This window comes from Lactuca virosa, chromosome 5, assembly GCF_052849685.1.
Source record: "Lactuca virosa cultivar CGN04683 chromosome 5, Lactuca_virosa_CGN04683_v6, whole genome shotgun sequence".
In the NCBI taxonomy this organism is placed as follows: Eukaryota; Viridiplantae; Streptophyta; class Magnoliopsida; order Asterales; family Asteraceae; genus Lactuca; species Lactuca virosa.
This window is the reverse complement of record NC_136430.1, coordinates 128,202,581-128,221,868: the sequence shown is the minus strand read 5'-3', so window position 1 is coordinate 128,221,868 and position 19,288 is coordinate 128,202,581. Positions and strand designations below refer to the sequence as shown.

General features: G+C 37.5%; 1 protein-coding gene and 1 non-coding gene across 2 annotated transcripts; one reads left to right on the top strand and one right to left on the bottom strand.

Moving 5' to 3' along the window:
* Positions 1-5,496: 5,496 nt before the first annotated feature.
* Positions 5,497-6,423, bottom strand: LOC145111731 (uncharacterized). The gene is made up of 2 exons (XM_079047983.1): positions 6,256-6,423; positions 5,497-6,096 (listed from the first exon to the last, which is right to left on the bottom strand). Exons 1-2 carry the CDS (start codon positions 6,421-6,423, stop codon positions 5,497-5,499), a joined length of 768 nt encoding a protein of 255 aa, XP_078904109.1.
* Positions 6,424-7,029: 606 nt separating this feature from the next.
* On the top strand, positions 7,030-7,136 carry LOC145118090 (small nucleolar RNA R71). The gene has a single exon (XR_013713073.1). It is a non-coding gene; the product is annotated as a small nucleolar RNA R71 (small nucleolar RNA).
* The last annotated feature ends 12,152 nt before the right edge of the window (positions 7,137-19,288 follow it).

Below are 19,288 nucleotides of genomic sequence, written 5' to 3'. Positions count from 1 at the left end.
CCTAACTGTAGCTATCAGTTCAGGTGTGGGATTGTCAGTCCATCTATTCACAAATCTCACACTCTCCCTCCAGGAGACTCTGGTTATACTGTGTTAGGATTTAGTTCCGTACCCCGAAGGGTACAAATTTAAGTAGTGCCTCACAACCCTGTATTAACTAGTTCACGTGTAGTATTATAATGTTCTCTTGTACTTGAAACTGTATGTATACTTGTAGAGTAAAATAATTATACTCAAATAATTATTTAGTATTGTACTCTTGTTCTCAGAAAGTAGTAATATATGTCATGAACTATATCTAACATAGTTCATATGTTTGTTATTGTATAAACTCTGAACTTGATAAAAACGTGTTTTGAATCCCAAACTATACCTATTATAGTTTGCATGTATGTTATGTATTTGGTTCATGCTTTGTACTGAAAACTATGCAATTATGGTTGTATGTTGAAAAACTTCCATCATGCTCAGCGTATTACAAAAGGGATAAATTATCTAATATTTTACAAAATGTGGTGATCTCTTTGGTTGTATCAATTGCATAAGTTTCAATCCTTTTGAAATACTTTATATAAGAACACAAAAATCCCTTTATGTTTTGCTTGTATTTCCCCCTGAAAACGTTAAAAACAGTAAAAGTGTAGGGGTATGAACTCACTGTTGGTTGCGTGTAAGTGTCGGACAACGAGACTGAAATGAGGACCCTCGAGTTGTTGCACGTGAAATTAACGGAATCCTAATAATAATTAAACACATATGTGCATTTAAATTAGCGAACCCATTAGATAAAGTGTTAGAAAACACTTGCTTTTGGTTAAGGAATGTTACCGAAACTCGATCGAAGTGGAAAAAGTGGGTTTACAGCCAAGATTCCATTTCGGGGTTGATTGCGGCCGTAAACTGTTCTCGGCCGTTAACTGTTCTCGGCTCTTGAATGGTTTGCGGCTTTTGAATGGTTTACGGTCTGTTCTTGGTGAAATATAAAGATTTGAAAGGTTTACGGCCGTGAACTCAAGAATGAAGAGTGTTTGATTTGATGAAACGACGAATGCTTGATGCTCCAAAACGAGTTCCAAGGTGAACAGGATGATTTCCGGAGGATAGAAGAGAGAAACTTGAGTTTTCGGTTGGTGGGTTTAGAGAGAGAAAGTAGTTTTTTCGGCCAGAAATGTAAAAATGAGGGTAAAAACACGTATATATAGGCTGGGTTCACGGTTAGAGGTGGGGCCCCCCAGCCGTGAACTGCTTACGGCCGTAAACGTGTTTGCGGCCGTAAACAACGAGACTTGGTTGATTTTCAAATAAAAACTTGATTTTTCGCACGATTTTAGACCCGACACTTATATAAATTTAATTTATATAATCTAAGTTGTTTTCATTCCTTACGAGCTTGACAAAATAAATAAAATTCGAAATTTTTATTTAACGGAAATGACTTTTGTTAACTAGAAAGTATCGGGTTGTCACAACTTTGGTCCCACTAGAAGAGGATCCATCAAGAGAATTTCCCTTGTAGCTCTTAGAAGGAGCCTTCCTCTTCTTCCCTTTCCCATGTCCAATTGTCAAAACAAGGGCTGTAGCAGTAGGAGTAGGTACAACCGACTTACCTTTCAAGTTGCTTTCTGCAGTTCTTAGAAGGCCTTGAAGCTTGCTAAGAGTGACCTCCTCCATGTTCATATGATAGGTCATACGGAACTGATCATAACAAGAAGGCAATGAATGTAGGATGATGTCAATGGCCAACTCTTCATCGAAGTTGACATTCAACGTCAGCAAGCGGTCCACAAATCTCTGCATCTTCTGCAAGTGGGCCGTGATCGACTCTCCATCCTTCATTTTGGTTGTGATCATGGAGGCAATGATCTCATACCTTTCCTGCCGAGCACTTTGATGGTACATTTCCATCAAATCTTGGTGCATTTCGTAGGGCCAGAAGTCCTCATAGGACTTTTGAAGCTCAGCAGTCATGGTAGCGATCATTATACACGACACCTTTTTCGCGTCCCTCTCATGAACCCTATATTCTTCGATTTGTTCGGGAGTAGCATTTTGTTCATCAATCTCCTTCTGCTCTTTATATAGGACATATTCTTTGTCCTCATAGCAAAGGGCCATACGAATGTTTCTTATCCAATCATTAAAGTTTGACCCATCAAATATAGTTCTCCCAACCAAATTCATGAGGGAGAATGAGCTAGAAGGGTTTGATCCTGAAGCATTGTTTGGGATAGAAATCTGAAAAAGAAAAGAACAAAGTTTAGATGAGATGAGAATCCTTAATATAACACCCAAATAAAATATTAAGGCTAGGACCCAACACAATATTTTACAATTCGGAAGAGGGATGTCGTTATCCAATTGCTAAAATATTTGAAGGTAGGTAAATGACGATTTACCAATTTCCATCATGAAAAACGAAATTGATTATTAAGTTTTAATTGGATTGAAACTCCTACATTCTTTTGAGATTCATTTAACTTTTCAATGGCATGTTTAAATCTCGATTGTGCCCTCCAAGTTTGTTACCGGGATGCCGAGGATCACAAACAAGGTGTGAATAACCATGCAAATGTACTTGGTACTCTTAATGTTACAAATCACCTAATCAATATGCCGGTTAACCACACACGCTCCATTGATCTATGATTAACATCAAGCTACCCTTTGCCACTCTTGCCAGTCCCAGATTAGTGTGCCGGTTAACCAGACACGCTCCACTAACGACTTAGGAAAGTGCAAAGTGCAATTTCATGGAATAGCACCATTTTCACATTTTTCCTAAAGTAACTAAGATTGGGAATTTAATAAAAGTTTAGTTACTTTATAATTATCATTATACTTTTAACAAGAATTGATGTCCTATCCTACCCGTTCGGCTAACGACCCTCCACCAGTCAAGGAAGCGGTGGGTGAGAGTGGACACCCATTAAACTGTCATTTTATAGGCAGTAACCTTATACCCCCTTATAGACCGGCTTCGTGAAAGAGGCCTACTAACGGTAAGACTGACTTGTCTTATACATACATATATATATATATATATATATATATATATATATATATATATATATATATATATATATATATATATATATCAAATTTTTAATATTATAATAGTATAAGGGTTGAATTTTAAACTTTTAAAATTCTAAGGTTTGGAATTAAATGTTTCATTAGTGAGACTTTACAAATTCCAAAACTTGAGGGAAAGTTTTGTAACTTTCAAAACTTTTGGTTTCCATAACTGATGAAAACTTATGAGTTATTAATGTTCATGACTGAGACTCTTCACATAAATTGAGGACAAGTTACAAAAGTCAATTCAAAAACAACTTAGATCAATTTTAGCCAACAAGATTATCATATAATTTAACTATTGATCTAATCTAACTCATAGCAAGGCAATTCATATCAAATAATACAAATAATTACTTAATTATCTTAAAATTTGACAATTGTCCTTTAATTGGATGAGGATCATCATTACCAAATCAGAAAATACATTTTTTATGATTACAAAACAGTTTGTGGTAATGATCCTTAACAAATTCTGGCCAAGAACTCAAATTTCTGCAACCAGAGCCATCTACTTGACGAGTACATGAACCTGACTCGTCGAGTTGCCCTTTTACTGAGTGGACTCGTCGAGTCAGCAAGTGGACTCGGCGAGTTCATCAGTCAGAGGCCAGAAAAATGATTTTTTCAACTTTGAAAATTAGTAAGCATCAAATATAACAGAAAACAATTCTAGTCTCTGATACCACTGTTGGGTTTTAAGCACTATAACACTCCTATGGTGCACATGCAACCCTAGATGCTTTGGATCTATGTTTTCTCTAATTATACATGCATTTTCAAGTTTCCAAAGCATACATCCTAACTAGCATACAATGGAGGATATACAATACAAAACTCATAGTTAGATGAATACCTCTTCATATAGTTTTAGTTCTTGGCCTTAGAAAGCTTGAGCACCTCAATTGTGATGCCTCTAATGTGTCACAAACACCAAATGCAAGAGGAGTCTTGAGAGAATAATCTAGTTAGCACAAAATCAATATCAAACTCTTAGAATGATAGGTGTAACCGATTTTGGCTCTAGGGGGTTCCTTTTATAGTGTTGCAAAGGCTAGGGTTTCATCCTTGAAAAACCTAATGCACCATGACCTTTTATATTACTTAGGCTCCAGGGGTTAAACCTCCATGGACTATCCATGGACTATCACATTGGTTTAGCCCATCCTAATTAACCATGGATCATTGGCCCACACTATAAGAATCATTGATTTACTTAATCAGTCCCCGTATATTTAATTAGTCTCTTTTAATCACTAAATTAATTCCAAATTAAATCTTTATCAATACTAATTAAATAATATGATTTCTCAATTAATATAGTATACTTCTAATATATTAATAAATCACAAAAAGCCTTATTCTCAAAAGTCCATCCTATCAAATTGCACTGGTGAAGGCAACCCAAAAGGACCATGCTGCAATCGGGTCAAGTACATTCCAGTTATAGTTATGGGCTTAGACACCTAATCCAACATAAAAGATAAAAAGGAAAAGAAAGAAATTGGAAAAGAAAGCAAACTCAAACGACGAGTTGTCTCCCGCAAGTGCTTCTTTTTTAGGAGTCTTTAGCTGGACTCCTTCCCGCTCTATGTTGTGGCGGCTTCGAATGGAAATACCATCTTCACCCTTTGCTCTTTCCATCTTCTTTTGTAAGATTGAACTTTCTTTTTATATGCTTTTTTCAAGTCTTCCATTTTCTTTTTAGTGGCCTTTTCTTCATACTTATGCTTTGTTCCTTTCCTTCTTTTAATAAGCATTGTCTTCTCTTCTTATTTTTGTTGCCCCACCTTTTCCACGTCCATCTTATCTATCTCAACTTCCTTCTCACTCATCCCCTCATCATCACTTGAAATCACAGTTTCTGTCTCACTTTCTTCATACACTTGGGGATCGGGTGGTTGAAAGGTAAAGACTTCAAAAGTATTAGACACTAAGCCTCGAGGTTTGGTTCGTTTTTCTTTTGTTGGCTTAATTTCTTCCATTTTTCTGATCAATCTTGTGCAAGCCAATGGAAGATTTATTATTCCTATTGTCATTCCAAACCATGGTGTTCTTGTTTGGTTTAAGATCAAAAGTAACTTCCGCCTTGTTGTCTTTATTTGCTTCACCATATTGCGAATGTGGGTCTAAACATGCCGAGTTTGTGTCATAAACTCGACGAGTTTCTGTTTCAGAATTTCTTGTATCTTTTTCACTCACATTTCCTTCAATTAGATTCTCCAATTCTTGTATGCCTCTTTGAGCATCAAAGTTCTCTTCTAAATAACATGTAAAAACTTTTGAATTGTTTTCTTCCCAAAGCGCTAGTTCCTTTTCTAACAATTCGTCAATCGTATCCACCGAGGAAATCGCATCTTCATTAGACCATGAATGCTTTATCGCTTGATCGGCTCCAAAAGTGACCGACTCATCTCCCACTCAGAGAGTAAGTTTGGACTCTCGCACATCCACTATAGCACAAGCGGTGTTTAGAAACGGTCTTCCAAGAATAATTGGTACTTTATGGTCCTCTTCCATATCTAACACTATGAAATCAGCAGGAAACACCAATTTGTCAACCTTGACCAAAAGATCCTCGCAAATTCCCCTTGGATAATTTACCGTCTTATTAGCTAGATGGATTTCCATATGGATGGGCTTTGGTTCGGGAAGGTTTAACTTCTTGAAGAATAAATATGGCATTAGGTTTACACTAGCCCCCGAATCAGCCAATGCATAAGTAGTAGTCAAGTTTCCAAATTGGCATGGCAAAGTTATACTACATGGACCTCCCATCTTTTCTGGTGGTTTGTTCATGATAGCGGTTGAGCAATTTTCATTTAAAACTATCTCTGATACATCCTCCATCTTCCTTCTACTTGTGAGGAGTTCTTTAAGGAACCTTGGATACTTGGGCATTTGTGTTATTGCTTCGATGAACGAAATGTTAACTTGGAGGGCCTTTATGTGCTCTAAAAACTTATGATACTCTTCCTTTTGTCTTTCTTGTATGGCTCGACCTGGGAATGGCAAAGGAGGCTGGTACGGTTTTAATGGAGGATCTTTTTTCTCATCAGTTGTAAAACTCGACGAGTTGAGTCGACTGTTGGCGAATCTGGATTTTCTTTCTCTTCTTCATCCACCTCTTTAGGATCTTTGTTATGGATTGGTGTCATAGGAGTGATACTCTTGTCAGACCTTGTTGTTATTGCATTTACATGAGCTACTCTCGGGTTTTTGCTCGGTATTGCTAGGAAGTCCGCCTGGCGACCGCTCATTGATTTGCCTTGCGAGTTGCCCTAGTTGTTTCTTGATGTTGAGGATCAAGACTTGTTGATTCCTCAATAATGCTTGCTTCTCTTCCATCATTTCTTGTTGCTTTCATATCGCCGCATCGGTTTCATTGTGTCTCTTCTCAGACGCGGATGCAAAGCGTGTATGCATAACCTCAAAATCCATCTTCTTTTCTTTAACTGGCTTGTCTCTTTGGTAAAAACCTCTCGCCTTTTGTCTGAAATTCTCCTCCTTCGCCTTCTTGTATTCTTCATAGGGTAGCCACTCCTTTTTAGGTTTTCGCCAATCTTCGTCATACCTATCCCCGCTCGAGTAACAAACTTGAGCTTTCGGTTTCCATTCTCGTCCAAGTCACAGTCTTTGGTAAGGTGAGGCCCGCTACAAATGTCACAACCCACTCGGATGGCGTGGATGGATTGGTCCATCTTTGTCATCCTACGATCCATGCTCTCTAACTTAGCCATCACTGCCGCCATGTCATCAGAAACTGAGTTCACCGCCCCTCGAGTGGAGTCGTGTCGCGGGTTATGATATTCTCTTGAGTGTTTATAGAATTCTTCAATCAATTTTTTTATAACCGTGGGTGCCTTCTTCGTGAATGGTCCTTGGGAGTCAAGGAGCTGCCTGGTTGTCACACTCACTCCATCATAGAATATGGAGACTTCTTGCTGAATGTTTAGGTCATTATGAGGGCAGTTCCTCAATAAGCCTTTGTATCTTTCCCACGCCTCATAGAGTGACTCGCCTCCTTGTTGTTCGAAGTTTGCAATGGCTTTCTTCAACTTTGCTAGTTTGGATGGTGGGCAGAATTGATCTATGAATTCTTCGTGTATCTTTTGCCATGTCGTAATGGATCCTGGGGGTACTGATTTCAGCCAATATTTTGCGGCTCCCTTGAACGTAACCGATAGCATCCGAAGTAGAAAAATCTTGCGAGGTACATTAGGGATGTTGAAGTAGTTGGCTATGTCGTTGACCTCATAAATATGCTTGTACGTGTCTTCGTGACCTTTTCTATAGAATGGGATGTCCTTCAGTTGGACGAGAATGTGACCTTTCAATTCAAAGTTTTTTGATGTTGGAATCGTGGGTTACACGAGTCCTGGCCCGGTATCGTCACACATCCTTCGTTTGTATTCGTCCATGGGTATGTTTGCAATGTTTGCCATTTCTTCTTCTGGTTTGGTTTCACTCTCTTCTTCAAATTCGGGTGTTTTTGGCTCGAAATCCGACACCTTTTCGTCTTTACCGGTTGATTCCCCGATCCCTTTGTCCTTATTTTTACGAATAATTGATTCCGGATCTTCCACAGGTGGCACTACTAAAGGATTGGAACTCATATTCATAAACTTCCTGAAACAAAACAAAAATTATGCGTAAAACGAAGAAAAAAATAAACTGGGAACGCGACCAACTCGTCGAGTTCGGAAGTACACTCGACGAGTTCACCGCAAAAACAGAAAAAAATAAAAACGAAAATTTAAAATAGAAAAAAAAAGTAACTTTATGTGAAATAAATCACACACAAAGGATCGATAACACTAGCAAATAATATTAACTATTTAGAACCGTTCCCCGCCAACGGCGCCAAAAAACTTGATACGTGTTGATTGTACTAGTTTTAATCCTAACTAACTTAAACACAAAACAAACACACGAAAGGCAGTGTACCTATCAAGTAGCAGTTTAGTGTAGGCAAGTACGGTATCAAACACAGGAACGGTAAACAATTAAAACATTACTCATATTATCTAAGTAAACAATTATTAAAATGGGGGTTTTTCTCTAGTTTTGCAAGACTAGAAACTTAAGCAATTACTAAACACTTAAACAAAAGACAATTCTCTCTAATAAATGAAGGATTTTTTGTCACTTGTCACAATCTCATTCAATTTGACAAATGTCATTTTGTGGTTATTTTTAATTAATTTTTTTTTCCACATGTCATTTTATGAGTTTTTTCTATTTTATTAAATTCCACATAATATTTTCATATAACAATTGCAATAAATGTAGTAATAAATAGATATCATTTTTATTCATAAACTTACTTTTTAATTTCAAAATTCCTAAAATTGAAACTCATTAGTTTATTTTCTTTATTAAAATTATTTGTTTAAATTTAAGAGATAAAAAATATTTCCATTATAATAATTCATTATTTTTCTTATTTTCTTATAAATTCAAAGTTTTCAAATATTTTGACTTTTATATTTAACTTTTTTTTGAAATTAACCCATGTAATACATGGGTCTCACAACCAGTTAACAACTAAAAGAGGAATAAAAGACAACTAGATTCAATCAAATTAAAGAGACTTTCGTTTAGATTCGATTCACTTATTCCTATGGTTGATTTCGTGGCGAGTGCAATGGATTAGTATGTCATTAGTTACCGATTTCTAATGTGATTAGGTTCATGTTCACTATTACTAATCCTTTAGCAAACAAGTTAATTCAAACAATATCCAGTTGATTAAACTAATAGGTTTCCTAGTGTTCAATTCGAATCAAGTAAGACTTGTAACATTAGTTAATCAAATTGGTTGGTTTAATTAACTCATATGAGGTTGGTCATCACATATGCTCACACATTAACTTACTTATTTTCTAGTTAACCCTAGGTTCATGTTCACTAATACTAGGCATACAATCTTGCTTTCACAAAACTATAAGATTCAAGCAATCAAGAAGATGTTCATGCAACTCAATTACTTAGTTATTAACAGAAAATAATTATCATTAGCATGTAAGGATCTTTTAACAAGCTTAACAAGATAAATAAGCAAATCTATATAATCCAACCCACTCAATCAAACCATATTTATAAGATCATCTGATCTAAATAGAAGTATGAAGTTTTTAAATCATAACTACAACAAATATGTTAGGTCAAAAATATGGTTTATACTTTACTTTTCTAGGCATTAATAGTTTTTGGTCGTGTAATATATTTTTGCAGTTGTATTTACGGCCCAATGGGTGTTTACGGCCGTAAACCCATTTACGGTCGTAAACCCATTTATGGCCCATATTCCCCAAGTATATGTATAGGTGTTAGGTGGTTGAGGAGGGGATGATGAACAGAAGAGAGAAGAGAGCATATTGTAGAGAGAGAAACTAGAGAGAAGAAGAGTGTGTGTTAGTGTGTGTGAATCTTGTATTTGGATCTCCATTCTAATCATCAAATAATACAAGATTCATCATCTTCTTCTTCTCATTCTCTTCTTCATTTGATCAGGCATCATCCGTTTGATCGGGATTCCGCACCATCAAACGGATCTGATTGATACACGAGCAGATCAGAGACTTACAAGTGGTATCAGAGCTTGGATTGTATCAATCAATTTTGTTAGATCTGGAGCTTATTTGATCTTATTTTGAAAAGATTTTTTCGTTTTTGGATAGATCACTGAAAATTAGGGGGGGGTTTGTTCTTCGCGTTTTTCATAAAAACGAGTTTTTGATCGAGTTTTAGAGCAAAAAAGGATGAAAAACGTCGTTTTTTCGCGAAGCTGTTGAAGGTGTGCGGCTGGTTGAAGGTGTACGGCTCGGAGTGTGCAGCTCGGTGTGCGACTCGGAGTGTACGGCTCGGGGTGTGCGGCTTGGTGTACGGCTCGGAGTGTGCGGCCTCGGAGTGTACGGCTCGGAGTGTGCGGCTCGGACGTGTGCGGTCTCGGTGTGCGGCTCGGTCTCGTGTACGGTCCGATCCTCGCTTCCCACCTTGTCTCGTTCAGCAACAGCCTCGCAGCAGCGTTCATTAAAAAAAAGAAACTTGGAGGTGCCGGGGATCGAACCCGGGTATCCTGCACCATGACTTCAATGCCTTACCAGCTGTACTACATTGCAAGATGATATCTTCTTTCCGATTTTAATTCAAAAGCACTCCCTTTCGCACCCACTTTCGAAAATTTAACATTTTTAACCCAAAAATTCAAAATCTTTTATTATAAAATTCCATTTTCATGCAAAAATTTTAGTTTTTAAATTTTGACTTTTAATTTTGACATTTTACTTAAAATTTTGACTTTGACTTCCAAATTTGACCTTTGACTTTCTCATTTAACTTTTAAATTTTTAAATTTAGCTTTTCGGTTTGACTTTTAAGTTTGACTTTTGCGTTTGACTTTTTAAATTTGACTTTTAAGGTTGACTTTTGAGGTTTATAGTCAAAGGACATTTTTAAATTTAAATTTGACTTTTAAGTTTGATTTTGGCTTCTAGTTGTGTTTTTAATGGCTTTTGAGGTCAACAAGGGAAATGAAGAAATGAAAGAGAGTCAGGATATGTTAAGACAAAAATTCAACATGTTCAACTATATCCCTGGAGAAACCCTGGAAACTCAGTTGCAGCGATTTACTACACTTACTACTGAGATGAATATAGCTGGGATCTTCTTGACTAAATCTAAGATAAACAAAAAGCTGTTGAATTCACTTCCGAAATCGTGGGATATGAACGTGGATGTCATCAAGAAGACAAAAGATCTCAATCGTCTTAGTCTTGCTGTTGTAATTGAAGAACTTGACGCTTTGAAGTGTGGAAAAACAATGAGTTCCGCAAACCTTCTGGTCAATGAAGTTTCATGTTCTCAATCTTGTGAAACTACGATTAAATTTCTTCGGGAACAAATTGATTTATTAAAAAGAGAAGTTGAGGACCTGAGATATGAGGGCTATCAACTTAGAAAAGGACAAAAACCCCTAAAGGCCCAGTTAGAAACAAAAATAAAGGACTTTAAGAGAATTCAGGAAGAATACAGTGAGAAATATGAAAATTATGATTATATCAAGAGACATAATGATGAGTTAATTACTGAGCTTGATCCATTAAAGAGACAATTTGAAACTGCAAAATTTGATTTTAAAAGGTTTGATGTGTCAAGCGAGGTAGTTGCCAACATGATTGACCATTGCCTGCAGTTCAAACGAAACCAGCAAAAGGGTTTAGGATACGATAATGTACATCCTCCTTTTAATCATACATATCAGTATCAACCTTTGTCTAAAGAGGAGATTGCCAACGAACCATTCATGGTTTATGGCAAGCCATCTGGTTTTGTTTCAGGCGGATTTATTAATGTTGAAAGTTCTAACCCTTCTACCTCCCCTGTAGAGCAATCCTTAGATCAGTCAAAGCACGAAGTTGAAGGATCTGTTTCTGATAACAAAACTGAGTCTGAACATGATGTTTCTGTTTCGAATGAAAACTCTATTGTTTCTGATGTTAAAATTGATGATACATCTTGTGATGCTTCTGCATCCGATCATGTTAAGTTAAATTGTTTTGACATATTTGATGATTTGTTTGAAAATACTGATGTTCCTGTTTCTAGCACATCTACTTCATGTGTAGGTAAAGTAGCAGAGGATGAAAACAAGGAGAACACCATTGAACAAACCAACATCTCCTTGAACTCTGAATCTGTTGCTCCGAACTCATCTGCTTCTGATCAACCTACTGTTGAGAAATACAGGCCACCAATTCAAGTGAAACAGAGTGCCTGTTGTAATTGTGCTTGTGGGAACAATAAGAGACAAGGCAAAGATACGCCACCAGGGGCAGGAAGAAACAACTTCACAGTGAAGAAAAATACATGTTTTCACTGTGGAACACCTGGACACATTGCCATAAATTGTCCTAATCGCGCATACGTTCCCTACTATGCATACGGGTGGCAGAACGGGCCAAGAGGGAGATACTCCAAAAGAAACCCCTCAAGGTCACGTTCAGACAATGGTGACTGGAACGCACAGAAGGCCAAGAATCAAACCCACAAGGCCAAGAATCCGAATCCCAAGGGCAAGAAGGGAATGTCGGCCAAGAAGCCCAGTCTAAGAGATGCTCCAGTGAAACAAAGACCGGTTAGGTCAAAGTCATCTCAACGGCCGACATCAAAATCAAAAGCAAGTATTGAGCCACCCATCGGATCGAAAAAGAAATGGGTCAAACCTAACTACAAATGGGTTCCGAAAGCTCAATCTCCCAAATCAACTGATGACTCTAATATTTCTACATCTTCTGTTTGTGATAAACAGGACATGTCATGGGAGAATGTATCTTGCATAGATGACAAAGGTCGACCCAGTTTCAAAATGGACTGGGTTCCAAAGACTAACTAATCTCGCTCTGTGTCGGAGCAGCTATGGAGGCATATCATCATACTTCGGTTTGTTGGTAGTGGCTGTTCCAGACACATGATAGGGGACATCTCTCAACTATACAACATTCATAACTTTGTTTGGGAGTATGTGTCCTTTGCAGGAAAAGAAGAAAAAAAGGGATCACACATGGGGTTAATGCTTAATGACATGAAGAATTTTCGGATCTGTTCTGATATTATGCGTGCTGTTCTCAGACCTTCTGGATGCAAATTCAATCGGTGAATTACGGTTTGCGTTTTCTTCTCTATACTCCTGAATTTATCTTACACTGTTTCATTTCAAAGACATTTTTCTTTAAATTCCTTATATGTCTTTCTTTAGTAGGTTGTTTTGGGAAGTCATACAAAGTCTAGTGCTAAAGGGCAATTTATGATGCGAGTAATGCACTAAAGCCTAATTCTCTAGACTCTGTATTCAATGTGCTGGTAGGCACAAAGGATTCAAATGGACTAGACATTGATTGACCACGAAAGGACTAGACAATATAGACTTAGATAGTTTCATTTCGACTGACCATGCGACGCTCGGGTAGATTGATCAGTGAGATAAACATGGGAACCTGCGAGATACACTAAAAGTTAATTATCTAGAACTGTGGCTCAACATTTCCTTGATGTATGGACTTATGTCCTTATTTCCGGTATTGATGGGGCGACTTGGGAATTCCGATAAAGTAGGTCTGTAGGAAATTATTTTCTTGCTTTCTTTCTGTTAGTCATATGTTGCCTCCTCTGCGTGATTGAAATACATCCGACCTGGACTGCAACATATGCAACTCTATTTCCATGTATCTTCTATCTATGCAATTCTTTCTATCTGTTAGCCATATGTTGTCTCCTTTGCGTGATTGAAATACATCCGACCTGGTACACAACATATGCAACATTCTACTTCTAAATCCCTCTAAATCTGGTTAGTCATATGTTTCACCCTCTGCGAGATTGGAAGAGATCCGACCTAGGTGTATAGCATATGCATTCTAAATCTGACTTCTATCATAATAATTGTCTGCTCACCTAAAGTAAGGAGTACTTTGGAAGTTCCTGATTATTGGGGTATGTCATGAAGCGGGAAACATGTTCTAGTACATTTAAAATTGAACAATCACTAGGTTGTCTGTAGATCTCGCTGCTCAATTTAGGTGGACAGCAATATCTTTGGTCGTCGTCAGCTCAATGGTCCTTAAGGAATATTATCTAGGAACTTAGGATCACATTGTCTTGTCATTTATAGTATGTCCTAATTTTGTCACAATCTCTCGTGTTTAAGTGGACCACAATACCGGCGATTGACCAGATCTATTCATGAAGGGAGAGGTATTGATAAACGGATAAAGGCTGTCTAAAAACTTTGATCCCAAATCACTCTTAAAGTTAGATATCATTTTTATTTTTGTTAAATTTGTTCATAGTTTTCTTCTAATTTAAATATCAGGGGAGAATTAAAATTTTTAAAAATAAACCAAATAAAAATCAGAAAATTAAAAAAAATCCAAAAATAGTGTTATTTCTGTTTTATTTCTTTTTCAGAAAATATGAAAAATCCAAAAATATTGTGTGCTAAGTTTCCTTTTAGTTTTGTTTTGTCTTGAAAGGTGAATTCAGGTGTAGATGAGACTCATGGAGTTTGAATTGAAAATTTCTGAGCCAAGGCTTCATCCGTGAGCATCGAAGAATTCTCATTCGAAGGAGCAAGAAATGAAAGATTATTCTTTCAAACATTCAATCCTTCAACCCCAGAAGCAAGGTGAAGCTGACTTGAAGATTATGTGAAAGATTGCATTGAAGCCTCCTCAATCAATTTGCTGCTATCTTGTACCTGCTGAAGTGATCCAGAAGATTAGTTCTCTCTGATGTTCTCTCTAAAGATTCTCAAGCTGAAAGCGCTATCTTTCAAGAATCACTACAAGAAGCCTCCTCACCCAATGTGCGTTCAATGTCAAATTCTGAAGAAAAGCCCAACTGCTCAATATGAAGTCATTTATTGAAGATTCGTCAAGTTCATCTTGAAGCTGTGAAGAAATCGAAGATAAACGCTGAAGCCAAGCTCCCAATGAAGATTGACAAGAAGAGCCAGCTACTTTTTAGGGGGAGCTTGTTGGGTCAATTAGAAAAGAAAGCTATAAACCAAGGGGGAGATAAAAAATTTGATGAATCTTGTATTATTTGATGATTAGAATGTAAATCCAAATACACATATGGTTTAGAAGTAGAATGGTGCATATGTTGTGTACCAGGTCATATGGTTAATCACGCAAGGGAGACAGCATATGGCTAACAGATAGAAAGAATTTCATGGATAGAAGATGCATAGAAATAGAGTTGCATATGTTGCAGTCCAGGTCAGATGTATTTCAATCACGCAGAGGAGGCAACATATGACTAACAGAAAGAAAGCAAGAAAATAATTTCCTACAGACCTACTTTATCGGAATTCCCAAGTCGCCCCATCAATACCGGAAATAAGGACATAAGTCCATACATCAAGGAAATGTTGAGCCACAGATCTAGATAATTAACTTTTAGTGTATCTCGCAGGTTCCCATGTTTATCTCACTGATCAATCTACCCGAGCGTCGTATGGTCAGTCCAAATGAAACTATCTAAGTCTATATTGTCTAGTCCTTTCGTGGTCAATCAATGTCTAGTCCATTTGAATCCTTTGTGCCTACCAGCACATTGAATAAAGAGTCTAGACAATTAGGCTTTAGTGCATTACTTGCATCATAAATTGCCCTTTAGCACTAGACTTTATATCACTTCCCAAAACAACCTACTAAAGAAAGACATATAAGGAATTTAAAGAAAAATGTCTTTGAAATGAAACAATGTAAGATAAACACAGGAGTATAGAGAAGAAAACGCAAACCGTAATTCACCAATTGAATTTGCATCCAGAAGATCTGAGAATAGCACGCATAATCTCAGAACAGATCCGAAAATTCTTCATGTCATTAAGCACTAACCCCATGTGTGATCCCTTCTTTTCTTCTTTTCCCACAAAGGACACATACTCCCAAACAAAGTTATAAATGTTGTACAGTTGAGAGATGTGCCCTATCATGTGCCTGGAACAGCCACTACCAACAAACCGAAGAGTGATGATATGCCTCCATAGCTGCTCCGACACAGAGCGGGATTAGTTGGTCTTTGGAACCCAATCCATTTTGAAACTGGGTCGACCTTTGTCATCTACGCAAGATACATTCTCCCATGACATGTCGTGTTTATCACAAACAGAAGATGTAGAAATATTAGAGTTATTAGTTGATTTGGGAGATTGAGCTTTCGGAACCCATTTGTAGTTGGGTTTGACCCATTTCTTTTTCGATCCGAGGGGTGGCTCAGTACTTGCTTTTGATTTTGATGTCGGCCGTTGAGATGACTTTGACCTAACCGGTCTTTGTTTCACTGGAGCATCTCTTGGATTGGGCTTCTTGGCCGACATTCCCTTCTTGCCCTTGGGATTCGGATTCTTGGCCATGTGGGTTTGATTCTTGGCCTTCTGCGCGTTCCAGTCACCATTGTCTGAACGTGACCTTGAGGGGTTTCTTTTGGAGTATCTCCCTCTTGGCGCGTTCTGCCACCCGTGTGCATAGTAAGGAACGTATGCGCGATTAGGACAATTTCTGGCAATGTGTCCAGGTGTTCCACGGTGAAAACATGTGTTTTTCTTCACTGTGAAGTTGTTTCTTCCTGCCCCTGGTGGCGTATCTTTGCCTTGTCTCTTATTGTTCCCACAAGCACAATTACAACAGACACTCTGTTTCACTTGAATTGTGGCCTGTATTTCTCAACAGCAGGTTGATCAGAAGCAGCTGAGTTCGAAGCAACAGATTCAGAGTTCAAGGAGATGTTGGTTTGTTCAATGGTGTTCTCCTTGTTCTCATCCTCTGCTACTTTACCTTCACATGAAGTAGATGTGCTAGAAACAGGAACATCAGTATTTTCAAACAAATCATCAAATATGTCAAAACAATTTAACTCAACATGATCCGATGCAGAAGCATCACAAGATGTATCATCAATTTTAACATCAGAAACAATAGAGTTTTCATTCGAAACAGAAACATCAGGTTCAGACTCAGTTTTGTTATCAGAAACAGATCCTTCAACTTCGTGCTTTGACTGATCTAAGGATTGCTCTGCAGGGGAAGTAGAAGGGTTAGAACTTTCAACATTAATAAATCCTCCTGAAACAAAACCAGATGGCTTGCCATAAACCATGAATGGTTCGTTGGCAATCTCCTCTTTAGACAAAGGTTGATACTGATATGTATGATTAAAAGGAGGAGGTACATTATCGTATCCTAAACCCTTTTGCTGGTTTCGTTTGAACTGCAGGCAATGGTCAATCATGTTGGCAACTACCTCGCTTGATACATCAAACCTTTTAAAATCAAAATTTGCAGTTTCAAATTGTCTCTTTAATGTATCAAGCTCAGTAATTAACTCATCATTCTGTCTCTTGATATAATCATAATTTTCACATTTTTCACTGTAGTCTTCCTGAATTCTCTTAAAGTCCTTTATTTTTGTTTCTAACTGGGCCTTTAGGGGTTTCTGTCCTTTCCTGAGTTGGTATCCTTCATATCTCAGGTCCTCAACTTCTCTTTTTAATAAATCAATTTGTTCCCGAAGAAATTTAATCGTAGTTTCACAAGCTGGAGTACATGAAACTTCATTGACCGGAAGGTTTGCGGAACTCATTGTTTTTCCACACTTCAAAGCGTCAAGTTCTTCAACTACAGCAGCAAGACTAAGACGATTGAGATCTTTTGTCTTCTTGATGACATCCACGTTCATATCCCACGACTTTGGAAGTGCATTCAGCAGCTTTTTATTTATCTCAGATTTAGTCAAGAAAATGCCAGCTATACTCATCTCAGTAGTAAGTGTAGTAAATCGTTGCAACTGAGCTTCCAGGGTTTCTCCAGGGATATAGTTGAACATGTTGAATTTTTGTCTTAACATATCCTGACTCTCTTTTGATGTCTTCATTTCCCTTGTTGACCTCAAAAGCCATCAAAAACACAACTAGAAGCCAAAATCAAACTTAAAAGTCAAACCCTTTGACAATAAACCTGAAAAGTCAACCTTAAAAGTCAAATTTTAAAAATCAAACTCAAAAGTTAAACTTAAAAGTCAAACCGAAAAGCTAAATTTGAAAATTTAAAAGTCAAAGGTCAAACTTGAAAGTCAAAGTCAATTTTTGAAGTCAAAAGTCAAAAATAAAAGTCAAAATTAAAAACTAAATTTTTTTTTTCGTTGAAAATGGATTTTGAAAATCAAGGAAATTGATTTTTGGGTTAAAAATGTAAAAAATGCGAAATTTGGTTCGAAATGGAGTCTTTATGAATTAAAAAGAGAAGGGATAAAACATCTAGCAAGCTAGATGAGATGGTAAGGCGCTTGTTGTGTAGGGAGGGGACCCGGGTTCGAATCCTTGGCATCCCTAACTTTCTTCCCTTTTTAAATGTACGCTGAACGAATAAGATGCTGAACGAAGAACCGAGGCCGCACACCGAGGACCGCACACCCGTGTGCGGCGGCACACACCCATCCGCACACACCGAGCCGCACTCCTTCAACTGGCCGCACACCTTCAACAGCTTCGCGAAAAAACGACGTTTTTCATCCTTTTTGCTCCAAAACTCGATCCAGAACACGTTTTTATGAAAAACGCGAAGAACAACCCCCCCTAATTTTCAGAGATCTATCCAAAAACGCAAAAATCTTTTCAAAATAAGATCAAATAAGCTCCAGATCTGACAAAATTGATTGATACAATCCAAGCTCTTATACCACTTGTAAGTCCCTGATCTGCTCGTGTATCAATCAGATCCGTTTGATGGTGCGGAATCCCGATCAAACGGATGATGCCAGATCAAATGAAGAAGAGAAGGAGAAGAAGAAGATGATGACTCTTGTATTATTTGATGATTAGAATGGAGATCCAAATACAAGATTCACACACACTAACACACACTCTTCTTCTCTCTAGTTTCTTTCTCTACAATATGCTCTCTTCTCTCTCTCTTGTGGCCGTACACTTGCATGCACTCCTCACCCTATATATATGAGACACCAGCCGTACACCCGTGTACAGCCGTACACACGAGTGCGGCCGTACACACGAGTACGGCCGTACACAGCCACAAAATTACATATTACATTATAGAAAAATATATTTTCCTAGAAAAGCAAAGTATAAACCATATTTTTGACCTAACAAAATAAATCACTAAAATCGAAATCTAATGGTTCAAACATTATTCACACAAAAGATTAAGAGAAAAGTAATGTCGTTTGCCTTTGATCTCTTTAAAATTGCCTTCTAGTTGAATTCTGGTTCCCAAAGCCTCTTGGTAATGTCTCTGGTATGCAAACGTCGCCAAAAGCCTCCAGCATCCGTTAGGGTTTGAATGAGAAACGATCTATATATAGATTCCAAAAATCAACTCCAAGTCGTCGAGTTTTATGACCCAACTCGACGAGTTTTTCTTTAAACACGTATGTCCGCCAAGTCAGGAATTCATCGGGAAACTTCTTGGGAACTTGTCAAAGTTGAAACAAACTCGACGAGTTCTTCATCATTCTTGCATTCTTTCTTCAATCTCCAAATTCCAAGCTTCCAATTGCTCAATCTGCTTTCTTTTTCATCCAAGCATGTCTTTAAGGCTGAAAGTGAAATTTTAAACTAATTAAGCACCTTTTGTTCATAAATTGAGACAAAAACAGTAAAAAGTATTAAGATATTATATGAACTATATGA